Raw genomic sequence first — 23,923 nt, forward strand, 5'->3', positions numbered from 1 at the left:
CAAGTTTAAATTATGTTCTGCGTGGGTCTTTCATATGTGGTACTGTTACCATGAACAACCAAGTTCCATTACAGATCTATGAGCAATTGTCTTCCATTTTTTATGAGTGAAAAAAAATGCTATTTAAATAGATTTTAATTTTTCTTTTGATTTTACAAAATTAACACTGATAGACATTAAAGGTTAGATAAAAAGGACTGACAGAGCATTTCTATGCACTTTTATCTCACCCCAGACTTAGGACATGATCTTTAATCCTGGTACATACAAAACTTCCCTTGATGTAACTTGTTATTTTGTCTAAGAACAAAAATTGCAGAATCAGGTCTATTTTGAATTTCTCTGGATTTTTTTTTTTTTCTTGCTATATCCAGTTTCACGACTGTGATGAATTGACTTTAAAGTGAATAGTGAAAGCAACGCATCTGAGCTGTCTCTTCCTTGGAAGTCAGCTTACATATTAACAGAAAATAAATTAAACTTATTTAATTACAAATTACTTATTACCAATTACAAATTACTGTCATCCCATTAAAAGAAGAACAAAGTAATGCTCAAGCCTCAGTACTTGTGCATTTTGGGATTTGTTTTTAAACTGTTTCCTCTAACTATTACTCACCATGGGTCAACTTAAACAGAAGTAACTTCTCAGAAATGCATATAGTCATGAAACAAGATGGAAAAACTGAAAGCTTGTGGGACTTGCAAGGTCTTTCAGTACATTTCCACTTTTCTTTAGTGCTCCCCTGAAGAAAATCAAGACTGATCTTTGACAACATTACTTTACATGAATTTACACCAAGAACTTCCAGCAAGAATTGTCAAATTTTGCAGATTTTCAGATGTCTTACACCCCAAATGATGCATTTCTCCCATGCACCTGGAACTTGACAAGGACTTAACTTTTAAGGTCATAAAAGTTTTACACAACTTCGGTTAGGCCAGACAAGGATAAATTAAAAACAATTAGCTCCTTCCACCTTCAGTGGCGACTGTCACTGGATCAAAATGTTTCCTGTTTGCAGCAGTATAAAGTACACAATTTTTCTAAGAGCAGAAGAGAAGAACTAGACATTTCCAGTGGGTCTGGTAAAGAGACTGGTGAAGAAGCCAGATCTGCTTGCCTATGGCTAGGCTTGTCTGAAAAGTGATAAATTTTCCATGTTATACTTAAATGCGTTTGCATTTAACTTTGGTAAATAGGAAAATCTTTGCTTCTGCTCTTAACAGAATTGTTTTAACACTAATGTCCAAGAATCATCTAAGATTTCAATGAAGTACTGTAGAAGTTCTACAGAAAATTATAAAGTTGAAAATGATGAAAGTGTTTCTTTTAACTCCAGTATCTTCAGTAGTTTAAAAGGATTTTGTCTTTTGGGGGGGTGGGGAAAGTGTTGTGGAAAAAGAAATGTTAACCTCTATTTAGATTTTGTTAACTGGATTACTTCTTTATAAATGTTTACTCTAAAGATTGCTTGACATACAGATGCCCACTTATGGCAGTCAATCACTCACTAAGAATCTGAGACCTGCATCTTTCCCTGAAGTCAATAGGAACAGTAAGCGCTCAGTGCTCTGAAAATAAGGTCAGGTTTTTCTCCTTATTGTTCGGTAGCTTTAAAAATGTTTGGTAGATGACAGACAATAAGACTTGATATATAGCATCTTCTGGCCAACCACCCCCTTGGTTTTTTTAGCAGTGCTACTTTTTTGCTCTCCCTCACCCCCATCATCCTATACCCTTGCCCAGTAAACCAGTGATTTCAATATGCAACTCTCAGAGCTACAGAAAGTTGTTAACTTCCTTACGATACTATGCTGAATATAAGCTACAGCAGATGAAGTAGACCTTGGTGCAGTAAAACATTCAAATACATGCTAATTTTGACATTCCACAAGTGTGTCATCAAATGAAACCTTACAGATAGATATTCAAATTTTCTAAATATTTTCTGAGTGTCCTAATCCTGGAAGAATTTAATTGTATGCACTCAACAGGACTTCTATTACTGAATTTGATAGAACCAAGATTTCATCCTCTGATTCACAGCATCTACACTGGATTAATCACTGCAGCTAATTTCAGGCATCTACATATAACTTTGCAAGAACAATATACTCATTAGTATTTATTAATGCAAGTTTTTCTAGAAAATTGTTCAAACTTTTTTTTTTTTTTAAACAGCAACAGAATGAGGGAAAAAAGCATTCACTCTCTTGCTTCCTCATTCTGTTGCTCGTTTAGTTTCAGTCACATAAATAAATTGTTTTTAGCAATACTTGTGTGACTGGATCTGTGCAGGTGTAACAGGACGTGACTTGCTAAACCTCTATGACAGGAAAGGATGAGAGAAGAAAATTTACATCCTCTCTTTTGAAACCTAATTTAAATTTTCTAATCCTTATGGTTTTGGAAACTGGTCTAATAAATAAAAACATAAGCACACAATACTTTTCCTTCCCCCGCCCCCTTTTTGCTTTCAAAACTAATGGAGTAGATTGCCTTTGCAGTCAACTGAGCTTTTTTTGTCAACTCATGTTGACTACCTTTTCCCTTTTTTCTCCCAGAATAAAGTTACTGTCTCGTAGAACTATATTTGCTAATGTGCTCAGCTTAGTAAATATTAAAATGCAAGTATTTCTTTTACAAAGGTGATTTTCAGTCTCTCCAGTGACTGCTGTTCACTGCATATTTTAAGATTTGCAAAAATTTTATTTCCTGAAATTCAATAAGCTTATGTTAGTATTCTCCTAGCCAATTTCTTGGAATGCCAATTTTCAGCTACTAGACCCACATTCTCCTATTCTCACATTCTCAAATTTTAGTAGTATGCAGAACTAAAAACTAACTTTAAGTTGCTGTAGATCATCTCACCAAGTTTATGCTTAAATCAACCTGTCAGTGGGCAACACTACTGAACTTTTTGACTTGCAGAATACAGACTCTAAGTATTACTTCAATTATAAAGCTATTAATTTTGACACAGGTGGGCTATTCTTGGGCCAACATTTGTGGTAATCTCATTTGGTGTCATCTTGAGGGCTTCCCACTCAAAATGTAACTTTGCTTGCTCAACATATTCTTTCATGTTCCCTCAAGTGTTTGCAGCTCTCATTCTATCCAGTATCATTTCCAGGGCCAAATTTTTCACTCTACTAATACAACCAGCTGCAACATCTTACTGATTCTTTCTTTTACCCTCTACATATGTATGTACACCTCGAACTGCTACTCTACTCACATATGCCAAAACCCACATGAACTTTCCAGACTCTTCCTCCTGATCCTGTCTCCACCTCCAGCTGCAGGTTAAATTAATCTCTTCACTACTAATATATGTTTCAGGAAAGAATTAAGTAGTAAGCAATCCTTTGAAAATCTGCATGAATAATAGGAATGTTATTTTCATCTATTTTCAGCTGAACAACTGAAAAGAAATTTCTAAAATGCATTGGTAGTGTTCCTCTTTCTTGCATACATAATGATCTGTATGGTCATAAGCTTCTGAAATCACAGTACTATAATTTACAGGAGTAGATGCATATAAATATTGAAATGTCAAAAATTTGAATTTTTCATTTTTTAAAATTTTTTTTCATAGAATATGAATATGTTCATTTTTTCTCTCAAGTTAATTCGCTTTCTTATTTACAAGGAAACACCATGTTCTATTACCACGAAAAGATTGTTACTTGGGTAAAATATCAAAGAGAAAAGATTTGTAAAATTGTTGTAAATAATTTCTCTAAAAATAAACATTGGATATGTTTACCTTGGATACAGCTAAAAGCTTAAAGGGACATTAAATTAACATTCTATGAAGAGTTACACAAATGTTAAATTTTTTTTTCAATTCCTATGGGAAGCAAGAAAATAAGCACTGTTATTTCTATTTTATGGCTAAAGAAACACAGACAGAAGTTAAGTGACTTGCCCATAGCAATGCTGTGAATCAACGTCAGTGCCAGGACTAAAATTTATGAGTTCCTATTTCCTACCAAGAATGCTAAGATACACACTGCTTTTTAAAATATATACTATTTAATATTTATTACTATAAAAATATGCAGTGTGCACCTGGAATTGGATTAGTAAAAATATGCATTAATGGTTTATAGTCCTTTGCTGTTAGGTGAGTTGGTAGACGGATAGACATACTGGTTTGGCTACTGAATTACAGCTTTACAATTATGTGTTTTAGGCCAAATTAGTGTTCTGCTAATCATTTGCCTTGCCTTAAAGCTCCTCCCCTCCCTTAGCTGAATGAGGTCCAGTGACAATCACTGGCATTTGAAAATTGCTGCACTGGCTGGTCTTGATTCCTAATGCAGCTATACATATACTGTACATTTCAAAAGTAACCCTAAGTCAGCTCACTTCTGCTTAGAATCAATATTCCTATTTATAAATAATGTTGGTATTTTTTCACCTGGATCCAGTAGTATCTGGAGGCCACAACTGAAAGGAAGGCAGAACTGTCTGGCAGCACTTAACATGCACAGCAAGAAAGGGATTCAGGTAGATGAGAGAAAAAAGTAAAGAGGAAGCAAGAACAAAGAAAATTGAAGTTGTTCATGCCAGAAGTCTCAAAGACAGTCAGGAATTCAACCCTACTTTTTATTGCTGCTACCACTGCTTAATAGACAGCTTTGCCTCTCAACTGGCATGCATGCTTCTCCGAATTTTCCTTTCAACCTAAGATGACGCTCTCTATAGGGTAACATGCAAAAGTTCAAAATGCAGTTGTCTTTGTCCAAGCTGTGCCTGGATAACTCTCTAGTGCTGGCCCGAAGTGTATGTGCAGCTTAACACATGTGTAACAAAAATTAGGCAGCAAGAACTTTATCAACAACTGCAAAAAATGCAAATCCAGGTAAAAATGCAAAGGAGCCAACAAAATTCTATCAGTACAGAAAGAGTAGCACAGATTGCTATGTCTAAGATTAAATATACTTCACTGCATTACGCTTGTAATACTTCCCTCAAACACATTCTTAAATTAATATCCAACATAGAATTATTTCACATAGCAACTGGCACTTAATGGTGTATGAAAATGTAATTTGGCGTTTAAATTAAATCTTGTTAAAATGCTTATCTGAAACAGCTTGAAACACCAGTTAATCAATGAAATAGTGATAGCACTGTTCTAGAAGTATAGAACAACCTACCAAAAGTACAGAAAGTACAAGACAGAACAACCTGTGGGCACTACCTATTTCAGTATGAACGATGTATATATCTGCAGGAACTTGGTCTCACTACAGGAGATACTGCACATGACACGTAATATATTCCTGCAGATCAACTAAGGAGGATCTTCTCAGTACTGAATAGCTGTGAGAGAACAGAAGTAAAACAGGAGTTGTTTAAGGGAGGCTGAAGGAAGAGACAGCAAAGAAACGTGTTCAGTTCAAGCCAAAACATGCAAGAAAATCACGACAAAAAAAGTCTCAAACAAAAGAACACACACACTGAGTCACAAATCTCTTTCCTACAATTTAAAGATTGTCCAGGCTACTTTGCATGAACTCAGGAATATTTTCTGCTTACGCACTATGCCTTCTTACACACCACAACCTCTTAAGTAATGACAGCAGTAATATCTATTTATAGTTACATCAAAGCAATTTAAACCAAGAGCTGCTGCTAATTTAGTAAAACATGGATTTAAGCTGCTTTTGCCTTTGTATCTCTCATCCACTTCTAAACCTATTCTTTTTCAAACCTGCCAAAAATCAATAGAAACCAACTTAATATAAATAACTAAATATGTAAGAATAAGTACTCTAAGAAACTGTTCTCTCATCATCTTTACATCAATAATGCCATTTAGATTCTTTGTTTTTATTTGTTTATGAAAACAAATTAGCCAAATTAGCTAATTAGCCAAGTTAGCCAAAATGTCTGTACATTAAGCATCTAAGCGGTAATACAACACAATAAATAACTTTGGGGTCTGGTATATGAGGTTTGACTAAATACTTACAGTGTTCATAGAAGTGAATAAAAATTAGCAGATCATTACATCCTAAAGGTTCAAAGCTGTCCACTCAACTTGACAATGAAGTAAGATTAAAGAAGCATCTGTAGATTATGAAGATTGCCCACTCTGGTGTGAGGCTGCTTCTGTGGGTCCAAATCCTTCCAAGCAGAGCCAGTGACACCACCTCAAGGAAAAAAATTGTCACACTACAGAAGGACTGTATCTGAATGGAGACAACATGGCTGTGGTGGAGTTATTCTGACCAGTCTCAAAAGACTTCACAACCCTCATAAGTAGTGTAACTTCACAACACAGTTGTTTTATTAAATATAAACTAATCACAATGTTGCTAATCTTCTTTGGCCAGTGAGGCAGGAGGGAATGTTCAAGGAAACAAAACCAAACAAGATTGAGGTGGAAGAGGGAAAGGAAATTCTGAACTGAGCAATAACTTGTAATTAATAAGGGAAGGGCAATTATTTGGGAATTCCCCTGGCTTGAAAGATTCTCTTATCTCCTCTATCAAATACAGGAAGAAACAATTATAGGAACTCTGCTAGCTCTGCATACAAATGGCTCACTTCAGAATCACACAACTACGGCATTAGGATGTGAGTTACTATTAATGCTCTCTATGCAAATATTTAAAAATTTCCTGAGGCAGAAAGCTGTAAAAAACAGAGCCCAATAATGACAACTACATTGTACAGATGGTTATGTAGCATCTTAAAAGTCCTCTCAGAGACACTACCACTCACACAATTTTAATTTTTTTTTTAAAATTATAGCATAGCTTTCTTTTAGCAGGAATGCAATCCTGTTTTACAGATGAGTTGGTGAGGAATGTAAAATTACATTGAAAAGACTTTATAAGAAAGGCAGTTGCAATTTTAATACAGTTTTATATGCGTTATAGAGGATGCTCTCCCATTTGACTTCTCTTTTTCAAACCAGCAGTGTACCAATCCTCAACAATACTGTTATAGAGAAAGAAAACATTAAACATCTGAAACAAAAAGGAGTTGGCAACTTTTACTATTACTGACATTGACCTTACAGGAACACAAATACCTGCCACAGAAGGCAATACGTGAACATGAATAATTAATTGTTTCACAGCACTTCTTGAATACAGTTCTTCAGCTCATTATGAGGTGCTTCAAATTTAATTACTTCATATTTTACATTATTTTTTCTGTTACAAGATAAAAAGCTATTTGGCAAGCCGCCTGCTTTGATCAAAGTATCTGATGTAAGAGAAAAAGAAAATGAAAATTGAATATGAAATTCTTTGGCAACAAAAACTCCTGTGTGCATAAATATATTGAATTTCTTAATAGCATTATTTACATTAATGTCTGTTCTTATACAATAGCAAGTATTTGCCTTTACTTTTCCTTTGTAATTTTTTAAGCACCTCTTATCCTGGCACCTGAGAATTACTGGCATAAATTAAAACACAATTACATCAGAATTTCAACTGCAGATTTCTTCCAAGCCAGGGAAAACAAAAAGCAACAGCAACAGCAGCAAAAAGAGACACTTTGGAAAATTCCATCACATATGCAAACAATATTAGTACTTCTCAAAACTCCCGCCATGGAGATTTCTTGTTGTTTAGCATATGTTTATTTTGCACCTCTATAAACCAGCGATACTGAATGCAGCATATAGACCAGCTAATTATCAAAAAGGAAAGTGCCTCTGTGGCTCAATCCGGGTATCACAGAAGTGACATACAAGATTTTAATTGGAAACAGCGCAGTACTGCTAGACAGATTCTCAATCTCATTTAAGATTTTCCAGCACACAGAGACAGATGTATTAGGAATACAACTACCTGGGACAGAAGCACAGCCAACGTAACACTAAGGACCACAATGGCTTCCCTAACTTTCACCAAGACCAGTCATGCCTCTGAGTATCCACCATCAAGGATAACTAAATAAGTTTTAAAGACATCATTCCTCATTCAAATGTATAACGGTTCACCCACAGACTAAGCCTAAGGATCTGCAGATCTCAAAGGGGTATTTTGGACTGCTAATCTATTTGCCTGCAAACTGGGATAATTTGTTTTATTTGGCAACACAAAACCTAGAGATAATGAAGATTTTTATGAAACTAATAAATAACTTGATATAGGCAAAAAGTCTTGCTCCACATGTTACAAATGGTGTGCATTATATGTGTGTTTATATATATATGTTTAGATATATGTGTATATACACACACACACAGACACACACATATGTTCTCCTTCTCTGCAAAAAGTCTAGATTACCAACCTTCCTAAAAAGGGAATTCTCTGATATAAATGCATTCTCAGTCTAGGACAGATCTGTTTAATAAGTTTCTAGACATGTTTGCTCAACTTTCCTGAAATTAAAATCTTAAAAGACATTCAATGAGTTGATCAAACAGGGGACTTACTCAGTTTTGAAGCTGCATGAGAAGGGGATGATAACGAGGTACCAATTTATAAGAGTGAAAACCCCTGCTAATATTTACAAAACTGAAGTGAATGTCCTCCTACAAGAGATCCACTGGTTTCAGTAAGATTGCACTTATCAGGTCATTTCTACATGCATAATTTCTGCAACACCCATTCCTCACAAGGAAGCCAAAGAAATGTCATATTTTATGTAATTTCCGTTCAAACTTGAAGAAAATGATAGGAAATTTTTTCTAAGTAAAGAACATGATTACTGGTCCACATATAATTCTGTGTAACTCAGGCAGGGAAGAACTCTTTCACTGTGGCCAAAGATTACCTTCTTCAGGTGTTTGCCTCCTTTGAAAAGAATGTTTGCCTGTGTGTTTTATTTGTGGATCTTTGTATATACCACAAATTGTAATGAAAATCTATTTAGCCAAAAGGTCCAAATACAGAGTCTTTTGATAGGCATTGAAACTCAGCAGCACAGACACGTCCATTTGGAATAATAAACAAGAAAAAAAACAAACACCATACACCACAGCCATCGCTAAATTACACTCAACAAAATTCTAATCCCATCTTCTGCACTACAGGCAGTTTTCCAGCCTTTTCAACCAAAGAAATTTTTCTGATATACCCCTGTTTTGAAGTATCTGTATATTTTATGGATGCAACCCAGGAATCCAAGGGAAAGAGAATGAACATGAAACCCACAGAATGGCTATCTACAAATTTCTGGAAATTGCACTCCTTAAGCTATAACAGCCCAAAAACCACATTTGCTTTTGAGCCATGACCAATAAGCATGGCAAAATAGTGCTGTGTTCCAGAAGCTAACCCCTATCTTTATTCTTTGCCTTTAAAGAAAGTCGTACGCTGCCTTCTCCAGGAATATTCAAAAAATACGATCCTTTCAGACACAAAGATGAGGTTGGCCTTGCTCACCATCCTACCTCTTCCTTCCCTTTTGCTCTCCTGGACCCACCCTGCTGCATTGCCCCATTTCCTACCTCCCAGCCCCACTGTCCTGCTCCTTCCCCCAGCACAGCAGCTGGCACTCTGCATATCACCTTTATGGTGATGGACAAGTCAGTTAAGTGCCCTCTGGAGTAACTTCAGTATTTTCCATGTATGTTCACATCTAACATTCAGAAATAATGTAGAAAGATTACAAAAAAGCATAGTGAGCATAAACGGTAAAAGAAAGGTGAATTCAGAGATGCTGTGTTTTATAGTTTTCTGAGAAAAAGGAAAGCATTATTTCACTTTGGAACTCAAGATCACCTTAGCAAAGACCAAATTCAGGCACAGGAGCAAACAAAATTAAGAGCGCTGCTAGTGTCTTTCTACTGATGGAGGCAGGATCTGCCCTCTTCCATGGCGTCAAAGCCTTCCCTCAATGAGCTGCAGGGAACACCTTGCTATTCATACTAGTCTCAGTATCTCTAAAAATCAGCACTGAAGTCAAAATCACACAACGTCGTAGATTATTTTTACTTCATAAGCTTAGTAATATGAACTTGTGTCAAACTAACATAAAATTTGATTCCTCCCTGTGAGTTTCATTTTATTATGAAGACAGATTTGTATATCATGGATATGGGCTCTCTAATGCTATCTTTCCTTGGCCTTCAGCTTCCTACAGTAAATCTACAGCTATTATTATTTCGAAGTTGTTATTACTTCAAAATGCTAAATTTCACATCTGAGAATACAGAGAACATTTATGCTGGAGAAACGGCCTCCATACCAAAATAGCCTTCTGCATTATTATTTTTCCTACGCTTTTTGCTTTGGAACTTGGCACCCTGAAAAGGCTTGACAGCATTAAACTTTCAAAAAGGAGAATTTATTCACCTGTTTCCTTAAGAAAAACCTAGGGATTTTTCCTGTTAGTGAACAGCTTCAAAATCACTCTTTTCACCTGTACACAAAAGTGATTTGAAAAGACTAATAGGCTAACAAGTCTAATAGTGCAAAGATAAAAATTTAAACAGGTTTATTTTCAGCATATTTTAAGAGAATATAGCTCAGGGCCAGGAAAAGTATGAGATGTGCAAATGCATGTGTCCTGTTCATAAAAAGCACCAGGCAGCCTTTTTAATAATAAGATCACATCACTGTCTGATGATGTCAGAGCACAGAAAACTCTAAGGGCCGTATCTTTTCACAGATAAGCACAAACGGCTCCGAGCAATTAACGTTAATTAATGTTACTAATTAAAAGTCTAGACAAGCCAGCCCTCTCACCCTGGAATGTTTTTGCCAAACAGTTAATACCTGCAGACTTCAGTCTCGGTGATGGTCTAGTAACACTTGACAAGTTACCCTGAATACAGCACTTAGAGCTTGTTGAAGCTTTGTGTTAACTTTGCACCTGCACGGGGCCCCCAGCCTCCAGGAGGCCATGTGGATCAAGTGCTCCTATAACTGGGGTTAGTCATCTGTATCAGAATCACAGCAGACTCCCTCCTAACAAAGTCTCTTTTTTGTTGTTAATTAAGACAGTACCAAAAAAATAAAGTTACTTATTCAGTCATGAGGGCTGAATGCTCCCAGTAGGTAGTCTTTTCACAATTCAATTTCCCTGATGGGACTCGAAGAGGAAATGAAACAACAAATTGTACTCCTGATGATCTAAGCAGAAGCTGCAATTCCACGGGGAGTCCTGCTAGGTCAATTAGTTCATCATGCTAACAGAATAGCAATCCAGAAACCAGTGTCCCACCAACAAAGGTTTGAAAAAGTGAAGTTCAATGCCCAGTTGTAAGGCAGTCTCCAGTAGATATTATTGTTAGGTTCAGCAAAAGCACATTTACTGAGTATAAAAATAGGGCAGCAGAACTGAAAAGCCAGGGGGATATTCCCGTACCACTAGATTCATTCATGTGAATGCAGCAGAAGCAGTCCACCTTTGTAAGATCTCTAATGAACGCTCCTTGTACAAAAGAAGTTCATCTCATCAAAATGTTTCCTTCTTAAATCGGTTATTGAAGAGGTAAGTACCTTTAAGCAAGCGTTTCTCTGGAAAGTCGAAGTGCAGTGCTGCACCTGTTGGTTTTTTTCTTTTAAAGCGTTTCGATATTCTGAAACCTTAGTATTAGTTCATCTTCTGTGCTTACTGCATAGTATCATTTTACAAATATGTGGCAAAAATAATTAGCAGGACTTTCTTCTTACAATGCCATCCAATAATACCGTAATGTAACAGACAGCATTTAAATTACTTTTTTAAAGCAGCCCTTAGAGAAAATATATGCACCTGTGCTAAGTTTTTTTCCTTTATATTTTGAATAAGAACGTGATACTTGAATGCTAATTTTATAAATTGCAAGCACTGTTTTTGATGCCAGAAGAGTATGTTTCAAAAGAAAAGATGGTCTAAGAGGCTGTTTAAACACCAAACTTTCACCTATAGTCCTGTGAATGTCCCCAAAATATTCAAGCACCCATTTTGTTTTCTTAACCTACAGAATCTGAATTACAGAACTCATTTTTACCAACCTCGCAGCGGGACTCTGGGATTAACAGTTCTTCTGAGTTTGGGAACAAAAAGGACTATAAATTCCAGGCAGCTGTACTCTTTCCATCTGCATATACTGATGCAAAATAGTTGTTTTACTCTAACAGGTCAAACATGAGGTAGTAGTTAAAGTAGCAGATTGTTGCCAATCCTATTATGTTTATAAACAACTACTGCATTTCCTCCTGCAAAGCAACTTCAGATATTCCAAGGTTTTGCAAAAATAACAAAAAAATGACTTTTATACTTCCCTATACACTGGTCACAGTTGTAAAAAAGGAAGTTGCATAAAGCAAAGCAAATTATTCGGTTCTAGTTTACTTTATTGCTATCAGCTACTGCAATATTAGACCTTGATGCTTTATTTACAGAACTCCCCACTGACAAAAGATAGCGCTGCATAATGAGTACACAAACGCATTTCAAGTGCACATCTTGAAAGCTGTTTTTGTAAAACGCCTTCTGGCTGCAATATTTGAATGTATGGTATGCTGACAGTCAGTAGGGACAACAACACAGATGTGCTTTGTTTGGCTCCTAATGGATTCAGTCCCGAAGAGCACTAAAAAGAGACGGAAGAAAATTTAAGCTTTACCTTTTTATGAAACTCTGATCATGCACTCTCTTTCTCTCTGGCCATGTGGGTTGAAATAGGATGGAACAATAATACAGCCTATTAATGAGAGAATGCATTCTTGCTTCTTTTGAAAGAATGACTACCGCTACGATTTCTATTCACAGAAAACTATCTTTAGGTTACTATATTTAATTTTATGATGTTAAGAATAGATTTAAGTTAATTTTAATTTAAAAACATGCACTGAAATGTTTAAGTGAAGACTCTTTGTGTCGTCTGTCTAGAAATAACACTTTATCAGTCCTGTAGAGGTTTTAGAATTTCTCTTTTACTTAATTAGCTTATTATAATTTTAAAAGCCATTATTTACTCACAGCATCTTGAAAAAATTTGAGTGTTTCTGCAAAGCAAATATATGTGAATGTTTAAGCAAAGTCACAGAAGATGATGCATCTTAAACTCAGCACTAGCAGTTACAGTATTAATGGTAATGCTGTTGCCGGTAAGATCATCATATAGAAGATAACAAAGCAGCACCTTTGGACATGATTGTCTCATTTTACTCCAGAAATCTGTATTTTGATCCAAACACAACCAGAATATCACCACACAGATTTGGCCAAGTATACAGCTGTTCTGATACAAAACTGAAACTAGAAAATAAGATAACCTAATGGGAGCAACTGCTAATGATCATATTCCATGAAAACCCGGGCTCTGTGAAGACATTCGCTGTTTAGAACAACTCTTACCTTTCAAAGAGGAAACGATGCTGACTTCAATCCCTTTGTAGGATGCTCTGGCAGGAGGACTGCTGTGACAGTGCATGCAAGATGATGAGCAGAAGGTAAACCTAAGCTAGACTACAAGGTTAGCTCCTAAACTTACATGCTGTAACAATTTCTTTTACATTCCTAGGCACCATGCTCTGCTGTCGACTCTAAGAGACTGTGTCAGATGGGACCAAGAATACAAGCCTGGAGTGCCTCATGTGGATCAACAGAGAGTATGTAAATATAATACAAACATCATAATCACGGTCCTGAAGTTTTCCAGATGGCAGCAAAGCAGCAGAAATAATGCCACAGAAACTTGTGTGAAACATGTTGCTAGTAGCAGGTTATACCGACAATTCATATCAGATGATGGCTTTGTTTACATGTGTAAATATTGATATCTGATCTTTTTTCATATACCACAGTAGAAAGGATGGAAAGTGGAGTAGTAACCTTAGGTCAATTACATTCATCCTGATAAATCCAGTTCTTCTCTTCACCTAAAAAAATGCAGTACACAAAACCACAAGTTCTCTTCTATAGTAATTCTCTTCAATTTTCTTACGAGAAAAAGGAGAGAGTCCAGAAACTATAAAAAGGCTGCTGCCCTTGTAAGAACATGCAAGTGTCCTTTACAACTGATGATACTTCCATATGACAGCTGCCAGGGGCACTAATTATTGCCCTATAGTCATCACATTTGTGTGCCTATTAACAATTATTAGCTCACCGGACTTCAAATGATCGTTTTATTTCTATCTACAATGGATTCCACACTCAAAAGCCTGGTCTGAGAACGACTCAAACAATGGTTTGAAAACATCTCTCATAAATTTCAGACCATCATTCAATTGCATTTGGCATCATTTTAAATGACAGTTAAACCATGCAAGTAGATAGTTGCTCTAAATAATGAGATAATCATAGGATGTTGGCTACTTAATTAGAAAATGCTTTAGGTCCTAGATTCTCTGCTGTTTAACAATGACCACAACTTCACCTGATTGTGGACTTCAAATTCAGTCTAACATACAGAGAAATTGTATATAAAGAATGCAAACATGATGAATGCCCCCATCAATGGGCTTCTCTGGAAAAAAGTTCTTGTCAAAACATCCTGTCTGATGGACTCATCGGATCAGTTGACAAAGATAACAGCATTAATACAAGAGACTTCTGTAAACTCTGTGAAATGCAGGCAGTGATATTACTTTGACCTGCAGCATTAAAGAAACTCTTCTGCAAATACACTATTTCTGGTTCCAACATTTCTAAATATTGTGTTGAAAAAATGGAAAAGAGAAAACTAAATGAAATGAGATCTAGAAAGCAGTCTCTGTAATGACAATACTTCAGATGTTCAAATTGTGTACTCAGCAGAAGTTTTGAAGGTTAATTGACACTATGAAAAATTTAAAAGAAGATCCTATAATTAGAATCTGAAGATAGATAGCCCATAGAAAGCAAGGTACATTTTTAACAGTAAACAATAAATAGAAATTGGAAAACCTACTGGGGAAAAAGCAGCTTTTTGTGAAGTCTTTACATGAACAAAGCTTCTCTTTTTATAAAATTTTCTTTTTAACATCCCTTTTGAAAACATTCTGAGAAGCACTTAGGTACTTAAGAACATTCTACTAGCTGATTCTGAGATTTTATGCTCCTTGCCTAAAATGTCCAGTAAAATTGCCTTGTATAAACAACCAGCAGTGGACATATAATAAAAAATGCAATCAACTTCTTCAAAAAAATCTAAGCATTATGCCAAAATGTATTATTTGACATGTTTATTAATTTTTGGAGCAATGAGGCTAGTAGGATTTCACTTGGTGGTCTCAGGTCTTCTCTTGTTTTCCTGTCTGCTACATGTCCATATCACACAGTGTTGCTATTGTTCACGCAAGTCATTTCATGCATCAAGAATACTGTGATGGTTCTTAGATGAGTCAGTACATTATAGTGATTTTCCTTAAGAAAGCACTGAAACATTGACATAAATACTAGCTTGAAATACAGATATGATTTCATAATATAATATAGAAAATATCTGCCTTTGTTACATGATTATCATCCTACTTGTTTGCAAAATAAATTTCAACAAAGGACCCAGAATTAGAATTTTTTTTTTTTTAATTTATAATGGTATTTTCAATTTTGAGCTAAAAGTACCTCCACAAAATTAGGTATGTCAGAGTAGAAGCAGAAAAGAAGCAAAAAACAATGTAAAAACTCAGTATCATCTACACTTTCTGCACCTATCAAGGAAGCAGAGTAACAACTGATGTCCTTTTTATGATTTCAATGCAAGTAATCTGGGCCACTGGATATGCCACAGGTAAATTTCACAGCTCTTCCTCACACCCATCTCAAACTGGATTTACGCAGTGTACCTGCAGTCAATGATAGAAACACACAGCCATGTAATTTGGTCCCGTGCCATCTCCAGATAGCTTTACGGTATGGAAGTGGTAAAACCACCCTTCTCCTTGGTTTTCATATACCTACTTGTATTTTCCTTTTCCCTTCAATATAATCAGAATTCTATTAAAAGAATGCAGAAGATTACTACTTTTCAGAGGCACCCACACTGCCTTTCAGGAAAGGAACCAGTGCATTTATCCAAAACTTTTTGCAAGATATTTTTAAAGATGCAGACGAAAAAGGAAAGAAACCTAATACTAAGTGTTTGGCTTTGATTTTACTTTAAAAGAGTTAGAGCAAAATGCTAAGCACTAATACTAAGTAGTGTTTTAACACAGAAGTGTCAAAATACTTTTAGAATTCAGAAATGTTTGTGGGTGAAGAGCTGCTGAACAGAACACTACACTAGTTCTTTTATTCTATGCATAAGTATCCCCTGCAGTGCCATAGCAACTTTTTGATGTATTTTTCAAAAGGTTTTCAACTCAACCTTCCAGGTGGTTTTAGGAACTCAGATTCATGTGCTGAAGCTGTGTGCCAGCAGTTATCAAAGAATGCGTGGCATGCATCCTAATATTCTTACTGTGCGATCAGGCTGTTTCTATATTTATGTGCATATGTATGTCTATTTTCATATTCATGGTCCAAATCTTGTGACACTGCAAATGCAACGGTGTAGCATTTTACTACATTTATGTACATAGCAGTGTCTCACTGACTGAAGCTTTTCAAGGAAAAACATTAACCAATTCATCAAAATCGTTTGAAAAGCAGGCTCTTCTGTTTCTACTGGTCTAATAATGCTTTTTCCAAAAGAGATGTAAAGTTTGGTTTAACTCTAAAACAATCAGTGCATATAGGTAAACAGAATAATTGTCTCAGGTTTCTACTTCCACACTATGGGAAGTTTGACTAAGTTAAATATTTATTTACTTCAGTTATGTCATATATTGAGAAAGTGCCAGCAGACATCAGCATTTGTGTACAGAAATTACACGAGATTCTCTAACTCTGTCTGGCCTTTCTTTCTATCAAGAAATGGAAAAGGGAGAGAGAAAAAATCCTAAACTGCTTTTCCTCCAGTATGGGAGGTGGCTGGAAGACCATCTCTGCCCTCTAGTTTCAGATAGTCTGTTCTTAAACAGAAAAAAAGTTTGATCTTTTCTTTCTCTGTACATGAAGTAGTCTTTGTAGCAAATGGCACCTCAGTGCCCTTCCTTTAAGAGAAGAAATTCTATTACTCATTTGAATCAGGTGGTCATTACGTACAATCACAGAAGGGCAGTACGAGAGCCAAACCAGAGCTCCCTGTGAGATGATGCCCTGAGACCTAAAGAAGAACAGACCTAACCTGTCCTTAGTGGGAATCCCCAAATAGAAATTTCAGCCAAATCCAAAAGTGAATATACTTATCAGCAAAATCTATAATTACTCTAAACCAGGTTACAACATACATTAAGAGCACGTTACTATTAACTAAGGCTTAAGTGTATCCTTATTTAAATTATTAAAAGAAAAACATCAAGTAGTCTAGTATTTTATTCTTGAGTTCATGTAGTTACCCGAGCTTCCAATAAATGTATTTACAGGCATTAAAACATTAAAGTCACTAAAGGAAACCTTGGTCTCTATGGTCTATCACTGGATACTGATCAAGTTACAGGAAGTAATTACAACCAACTTGTAATAGGTTGTAGTATCTAGTTACAAACAACAATCAAATCTCATACAAGAAATATCTAACTCTCCTCAACTTCAACCTGAATAGGAATGGGGACTGGGGAGAGCTCCATGATGCCACATCGAGGGCAGTGCAGGTTGTAAAGCTTCTTGTTGGTCACCCTCCACAGATTCAAGAAACTGAAAAACTGGGTAAATTCCATAATACTGCAACCTGTGGTACAGAATACAGGACCTCTACAAGCAACAGCAACTAGACCAGGCAGCTTTCTGGGAAGTCTTTCTCCAGCAAAGGTAAACTCAGCTCCTTTAACTTCTTAGAAATCAGCTCTCAGTGAAGATACACTATAATACCTGTGTGTTTGCACTTGAAGTTTTAACTGCTGAAAACTAGGGCTAACCACCTGGGATGAAAATTTACTGAAGCACCCCTATATCACTATATGCCAACTGTGTCTTTGCAGTTTCACCCGTTGATATAAAAATCCTTCATTTTAATTTATTCAAGTAATTTAGTTCAATGACCAGCTCAACTGAAGCTGGACAACTAGAAAATGCTTCTTCACTTCCAAAGCTGCATAAATTTGAGATGCTAGAGCATAGCACTTACTAGCTCTAACAGCCGACAGGACACAGTACTCAGTATCCAAACCACTATGAATAAAACACCTTATTTTTTTTTTTAATGTTGATTTTTCTTTGTAGAGCCAGCATAAAGATTCTACTAATAAATAAAATTTTTAAAAGCTAGTTGTCTGCATTTTAATACAAATAAACTTTTATCAAATATATTACATTCAGGTATTATCTATTACTTAATGCGTGCAGAGTTAATGTATCATTTTTGGCAAGATGTGTAAAATTGCAAAGATTAAATTGAATACTGCATTTCATATCAACAGGTTTGAACTATTACTATCAAGTAGCTTCAAGGGAGACAGACAAAACCCACAGACTAGAGAATAAAGCCTCCACCTGTAACTGCAAATACGCCGCTCAATCCCATTTACCGGCCAACCATGCCTTCTGTTGTTTTGGGCAATTGCCCATACGAGTTCTGCCTCTTGCCAAAGTTCACTAATTGTCTCCAAGTATTTTCTTCCACCACTGTAAGATACATTGTCATTTTAGACTAATGACAAAGTCTTCATGAAAACTGGCTTGAGGTTGGTGCAGGTATACCTGGCTGACATAGGGGAATCTCCACTTCTAGCACGTAAAGAAATCCACTTTCCGCTATCAACAGGTTTTTTGCCTGCAGTCAGCTCTTAAGAGCTGCAAAGCCAGAAGGCAGTTTGGAGGCCATACTTGGTGTAAGAGTAATGATTTCTTGACAGATAATACTTTCAGGTCCATGAGGACCAGAGCCTGGACCAGAACCTGGACCAGAACCTGGACCAGAACCTGGCTGAGTAATTAGATGCAAAAACCAACCACCATTAAGCCTCCTCCCAGTTCTCTTACCTGTGTGCGATCATTGTGGCTTACAAAGCATCATGGAACAGGAAAATGGAAAAATCTAATGCAAACCATGATTAATGCAATTCTTAAGAAAGAAAAATCTAACTATGGTTAGCAGAAAGTACTCTGCAGGCTTATAGGGAAGTGTAGGAAGAAATACAAAATTGAAAGTTGTGTGCAAGACTGTTTGGACAATGAAGTATCTTGAAGTATAAAAGTACATTAGTCTAGCAAAAAAGCTCAAGGAGGATTAAGTCAGAAATTTGAGTGGTTAATTTCAATTTATAATGCGACAGAAGCAGGATGATTTTTTTCTTAATCGTTAGCAGCCTGTCCACTTTACAGCTCCCCCTAGCTTAACACCAATCCTGATGAGCAATTCCACAAGGAGTTGTTTAGTTCAAGTATTACAGCATACTGTGTAACATATGCTCTGAAACCAACCCACAAAAATTTTAAAAAATAACACAAAAGGCAGCACACAGGTACATACTTCAAACACACGTTGTAAAACTAGAGATGGAAAATTATGTATCCCACTCTCCCTTTTTTGCTGATACAACAACTGAATACCTCTAAATATGCAACACTAATTAACATGCAATTCAGAACCATTTAGAAGTGGCTCAGGATCATCTCCTTTCAAATGTCTAATATCCTTTACCTTGCTCTTTAGGCAGTCTGAAGAATGAAGCAGGCACAATAAAAATTCTCAGTATAAAAAGCAAGTTGTTGACAAACAATCTTTCAATATTTATGTGTTTCACTTTTATGCCACAAAAGACTGTAGAAACGCACATACACCTACCATAGAAATGGGAGTATGCAAAATAATACTGACAGAATATTAACCTCTGTTCAGAGAACGTAAAAGACCCGAAGATCCATTTCAGTCTTATTTATATAGCACAATAAAAAAAAAAAAATGTAAAAAGTCATGCTTATTTGAGCTCTCTGCATTGGATGAAATTCACAGCTATGCAATTTTTTCCAGTATGTCTTGAAACTCTATTCTTACCTAAATCATTAGAAGTATATAGAGATGTATGCAGTCTGTACGTACAGCTCTACATACAGATATCCACAATCACCATCAGTTCAGGTTTTACATCAGTAATGCAAAACTGCAGAAACAGACACATGGATGCACAACAATAGCTTATCTGCATGTTTACAGAATGCTAATGAAGCATGTAATTGTTACACCTGGATCTAATTATTTGCAGCTTTTGTTTAATAACAAACAGAGAGCAAAGTTTCATGCTATGCTTAATCCAGTCTCACTGTGGTGAGACACTCCCTGCAGTGTCCACCCAACTACGTACAGCCATCTCCCCTGCATCAGATCTAGCAAATATGTGGTCAGTCTGATCAGACTGCTGATCCAGAGAAAAACTAATCATGTTTTCTTTTGGATTGTCTGCAGATCCAGCTCAGTGTGTGCCATCTTCTGTGCACCAGGAGCACAGCCACAGGCTCGAGAAACGAGAGGAACAGCACCTTTTAGAAGCAAAATGCCTTTATTTCGGATTCACCACCATGGGAAATTATATCCCCAGCAAAACTGAACCAAACAGCAGACCAAATCTGGCCACAGGAATATGTGGTAGTAAATCACATGAACACAGGATCAACTACAACGATGTGCTAATGCACACTGTGCTCATAATGTTATCCACTGAAATGCTATTCATAAAAACACACATTGGAACAACGTCATCCACTGTGCTTCAGGACCACACAGACTTACATCCTCTCCTTTCTGAAATCAACTATAAACCACATTATTCAGGTAATACTAGCAGACCTAATTCTCCCGTGAGTGCCTAACTTGATCCAGCTTTTACCCTGCTTATGCCTTACTGTCAGAACCTCTAACAGGTTTTAGGGTTTTTGTGTGAGTACCTACAACGTATGTTGTGAACTGTTAATATCAATAAGCTAAAACAAAATACTACATTATCTTCGACCCCTGAGTGTCTGGATTTAAGCCAGTATACTCACGGGAAAGACTTTATGGAATAATCAATAAAGGAGTAAAAGACAACACAGCATCTCCTCCAGAGGAGAAAACAGAGGGCACACAGCAATTTAAAAACCATGCCAATTACAAGAAAAGAAAAACTAAAGTGGAAAAGGAAACCCAAAACACATCATCTCAACAGAGCTCCCAGCGGAGTAGAAGACAAATCCACAAAGTCTCATTTTTGGTATCCAGCTGAGATGCCATAACAAGCTTTCTCTAAGAGCTTAGCGCTCTGCACCAGCTAGCTACAGAACAAAGGTAGCTGTTCAAAATAATCCAAGATAGACCAGGTGAATAGTAACCAAGTATCCAATGACCTGCAATACGATCAGCCTGTTCTGCTGAAGGAATAACCAGCATGTCCTATTCCTGAGCTAGGCAGGTTAGCCCCTAAGAGCAGAACGTCTTTTCCCCCTCTCAACCAATTCAACAGGAATCCTTAAGCTTTCTGTCTTGCACATCACGTTATTCTTAACGGAGCTGCTCCCAGCTCTAACCCCTGCCCACACCCAAGGCACTGACAATGTGCACACACGAACACAATTTCATTACCGCTACTGCCCTACCTCTCAAAAACAGGTCATGAACGTTACTCACGTAACGCGCACACACAACAAATCTGTGAAATGACACGAAAACTTATCAAGTTATTCTGATTACAGAAATATACAAGTATGGTAAGAGTCATTAAAGGCTTCTAAATATAGAGAGGATCACATTGCAATGAAATAACTAACTCCAAAACTGTTAGGCTTGTTAACACATACTGTAGCAAGCTTAGTCTGTTTTGCACTTGCAGAGGTGAAAAAAGGAAAGCCATGATGAGCTGTCAGAACCTAACAGCACACAGGCACGGGAGCGCTGCATCGGAGGCCTCATCCTTACAGCAACATCGATTTTAATGGGCTCAGGGTGGGATCCCAGTAAGAGTTTCTGTCACCATTGACCCAAATCAGAACTCAGTTGCTTTGCTTGAAGCGAAAAGCTGGTGCCCACTAATCCCAGAAGCCCTTCTCCCCACGGAAACTAATTTTTCAGGGACAATTTCTGTGTAAATACATATACTGTTCAAGCTGTACTCCTCTTCAGAAGTCTTTAAAAAGATCCATAAACTTTCTGCATACAAACAATGATAATCTTCCTATGAATTTTTTAAAATATTGAAGTCTTACATATTGAAAATATTCTGCAGGATTTAAACATACATCATAAATTATTCAAGGAGAACCCAATTCTAAAAATAAACATAATAACAAGACATTGCAGTCCATGTATACTTTAACATAATTTCTCCAGAGTTAAGCTTTCAAAGCATGCAACACCTACACAAGACGGGTGAATTAGAAAAAAACCACAATACTTACTTCTCTGATTTCGACCATATGTTTAAACAATCATTACCAATTTTTGTCATTTAAAGATCTAAACTCCTGAGGAGGTACAATGGAAATACCCAGTACTCAAATGTAATCATCACTCAAGTAAGGATTTAACAAACTGTATTTCAATGATTTGAGGTCCCAGTACAATGAACAAACAAAATGAAATTATTAACGGAGTTTTTCACAGTTATTTGTTAATTAATCATTGTATTCAGAGATGAAAACTAGTGCCACAGGACATTACCAGAATACTATATCTGATGCATATGCATCGTTTTTTTCATAGATTCCTTGTGGCAGTGCTACCTTTTCAAATCCTGCTCATGTTTCATATCACTGCACACCAATGCACAACCACAATTGTGCTATTCTTTGTACCTACTAAAGGACCTAGATAAAGTCTATACAGTAATCTTCTGGTATTTTTTAATATTACAAATTGTAGAAGGAAAAACCCCACTGTGATCATTGAACTATGTCATGATCCTTCCTAGGAAATCTCTGCAGAGATAAAGATAACACAAACTAACCTTTAGAAATCAGATGAGGGACACAGCTATCATAACAATGGTGGCTGAGTTCAAATGCTCAGTCTACAGGGAATACGAATATAGCATACTCTACAAATAATTTTTATTTCTTCATTTATTTAATCCAAGTGGAAATGGTATTTTCAAGCCTCCACTTGAAAGCTGGAGCAAAAAAAGGTAGATATGCCCAATGGCTTTACTAGCCTTTGCATTTTCTGATTTTTTTGAAATGTAAATCAAAAAATTTCTAGTATCTGCATCCAAATTAAGAGATTGTTGCTGTACTAACACACAACAGGTTTCATCATTGTCAACAGCAACTTAGGAGCAATTTGTACTTAAACATTATTATGCTGGAGACTAGCAGCTTGCAGCAGAAGCATAGGATTCTGCCTTCTACATACTTTTGGAGTCCTGATGACATATCAGCATTTGTAGAAGCTCTGCCTGACTGCTTTTTTAAGCAAAAAGTGGAATGGAAAAAGCAGTCAATTGATTCTGATTTCCAAAGAGTGAGTGTTTTCTCCACAAGCTGATACCCTGAAAATGCAAGATCCCCCCCAAAAACATATAAAGTTGGAGATCTGAGACATTTTTATACGAAATGCCCATGGGTGGGGTATTAAGCAACCATATAAATGCGTTTGTAGTACACTTACAGACAGCCAGAATGAGCATGTCGGTAAACATAAATTGTTGCATCTATACTACTTGACTCTGAGTTGTGTTGTGTATGTGTGTGCAATGAATGCAGTCATAGAAGACGTGACATGAGAAACAAGACGCAAGTAGTGAAATAACTTACTTGGCATAAAATGCCCCCCAAAAAAATGTATCTTCTTGTAAATATGCGAAAGTGTCTAATAATTACGATCTGTTTTTTTCTTTATATGTGTTGCCGTAAATTAGAAATGCTTTGCCTTGTCTTAGCCGTGATTATATTAACCGTCTCTGATTCAAATCCGAAAGCTACACAAAAACCTGTTTTAGTATCTTAACCTTTTACCTTTATTAACATGGAAATTTAGCTTATAGTGTTGGAAGATTTTTTATGCATGCCCATCAGCATATTTATAGGTGTCTAAATATAAGCAGCTTGAGGGGTTTTTTTTCGATAGCA

The 23,923-nt window shown here is 36.4% G+C and overlaps 1 protein-coding gene across 16 annotated transcripts in view; it reads right to left on the reverse strand.

Moving 5' to 3' along the window:
- The window catches only part of SLIT2 (slit guidance ligand 2), a 274,697-nt gene that overhangs the window by 151,438 nt on the left and 99,336 nt on the right, over positions 1 to 23,923 (reverse strand). The window contains exon 1 of one of the 16 annotated variants that reach the window (XM_052780384.1): positions 22,256 to 22,320. The exons of the other annotated variants lie outside the window; for them this stretch is intronic. Within the exon in view, the coding sequence (XP_052636344.1) occupies positions 22,256 to 22,305 (50 nt within the window). The 5' untranslated portion in view covers positions 22,306 to 22,320. Of the gene's footprint in view, positions 1 to 22,255; positions 22,321 to 23,923 lie in introns of those variants that run through there. 16 annotated transcript variants of the gene reach the window in all.

This window comes from Harpia harpyja, chromosome 2 (assembly GCF_026419915.1).
Source record: "Harpia harpyja isolate bHarHar1 chromosome 2, bHarHar1 primary haplotype, whole genome shotgun sequence".
Taxonomy (NCBI): Eukaryota; Metazoa; Chordata; class Aves; order Accipitriformes; family Accipitridae; genus Harpia; species Harpia harpyja.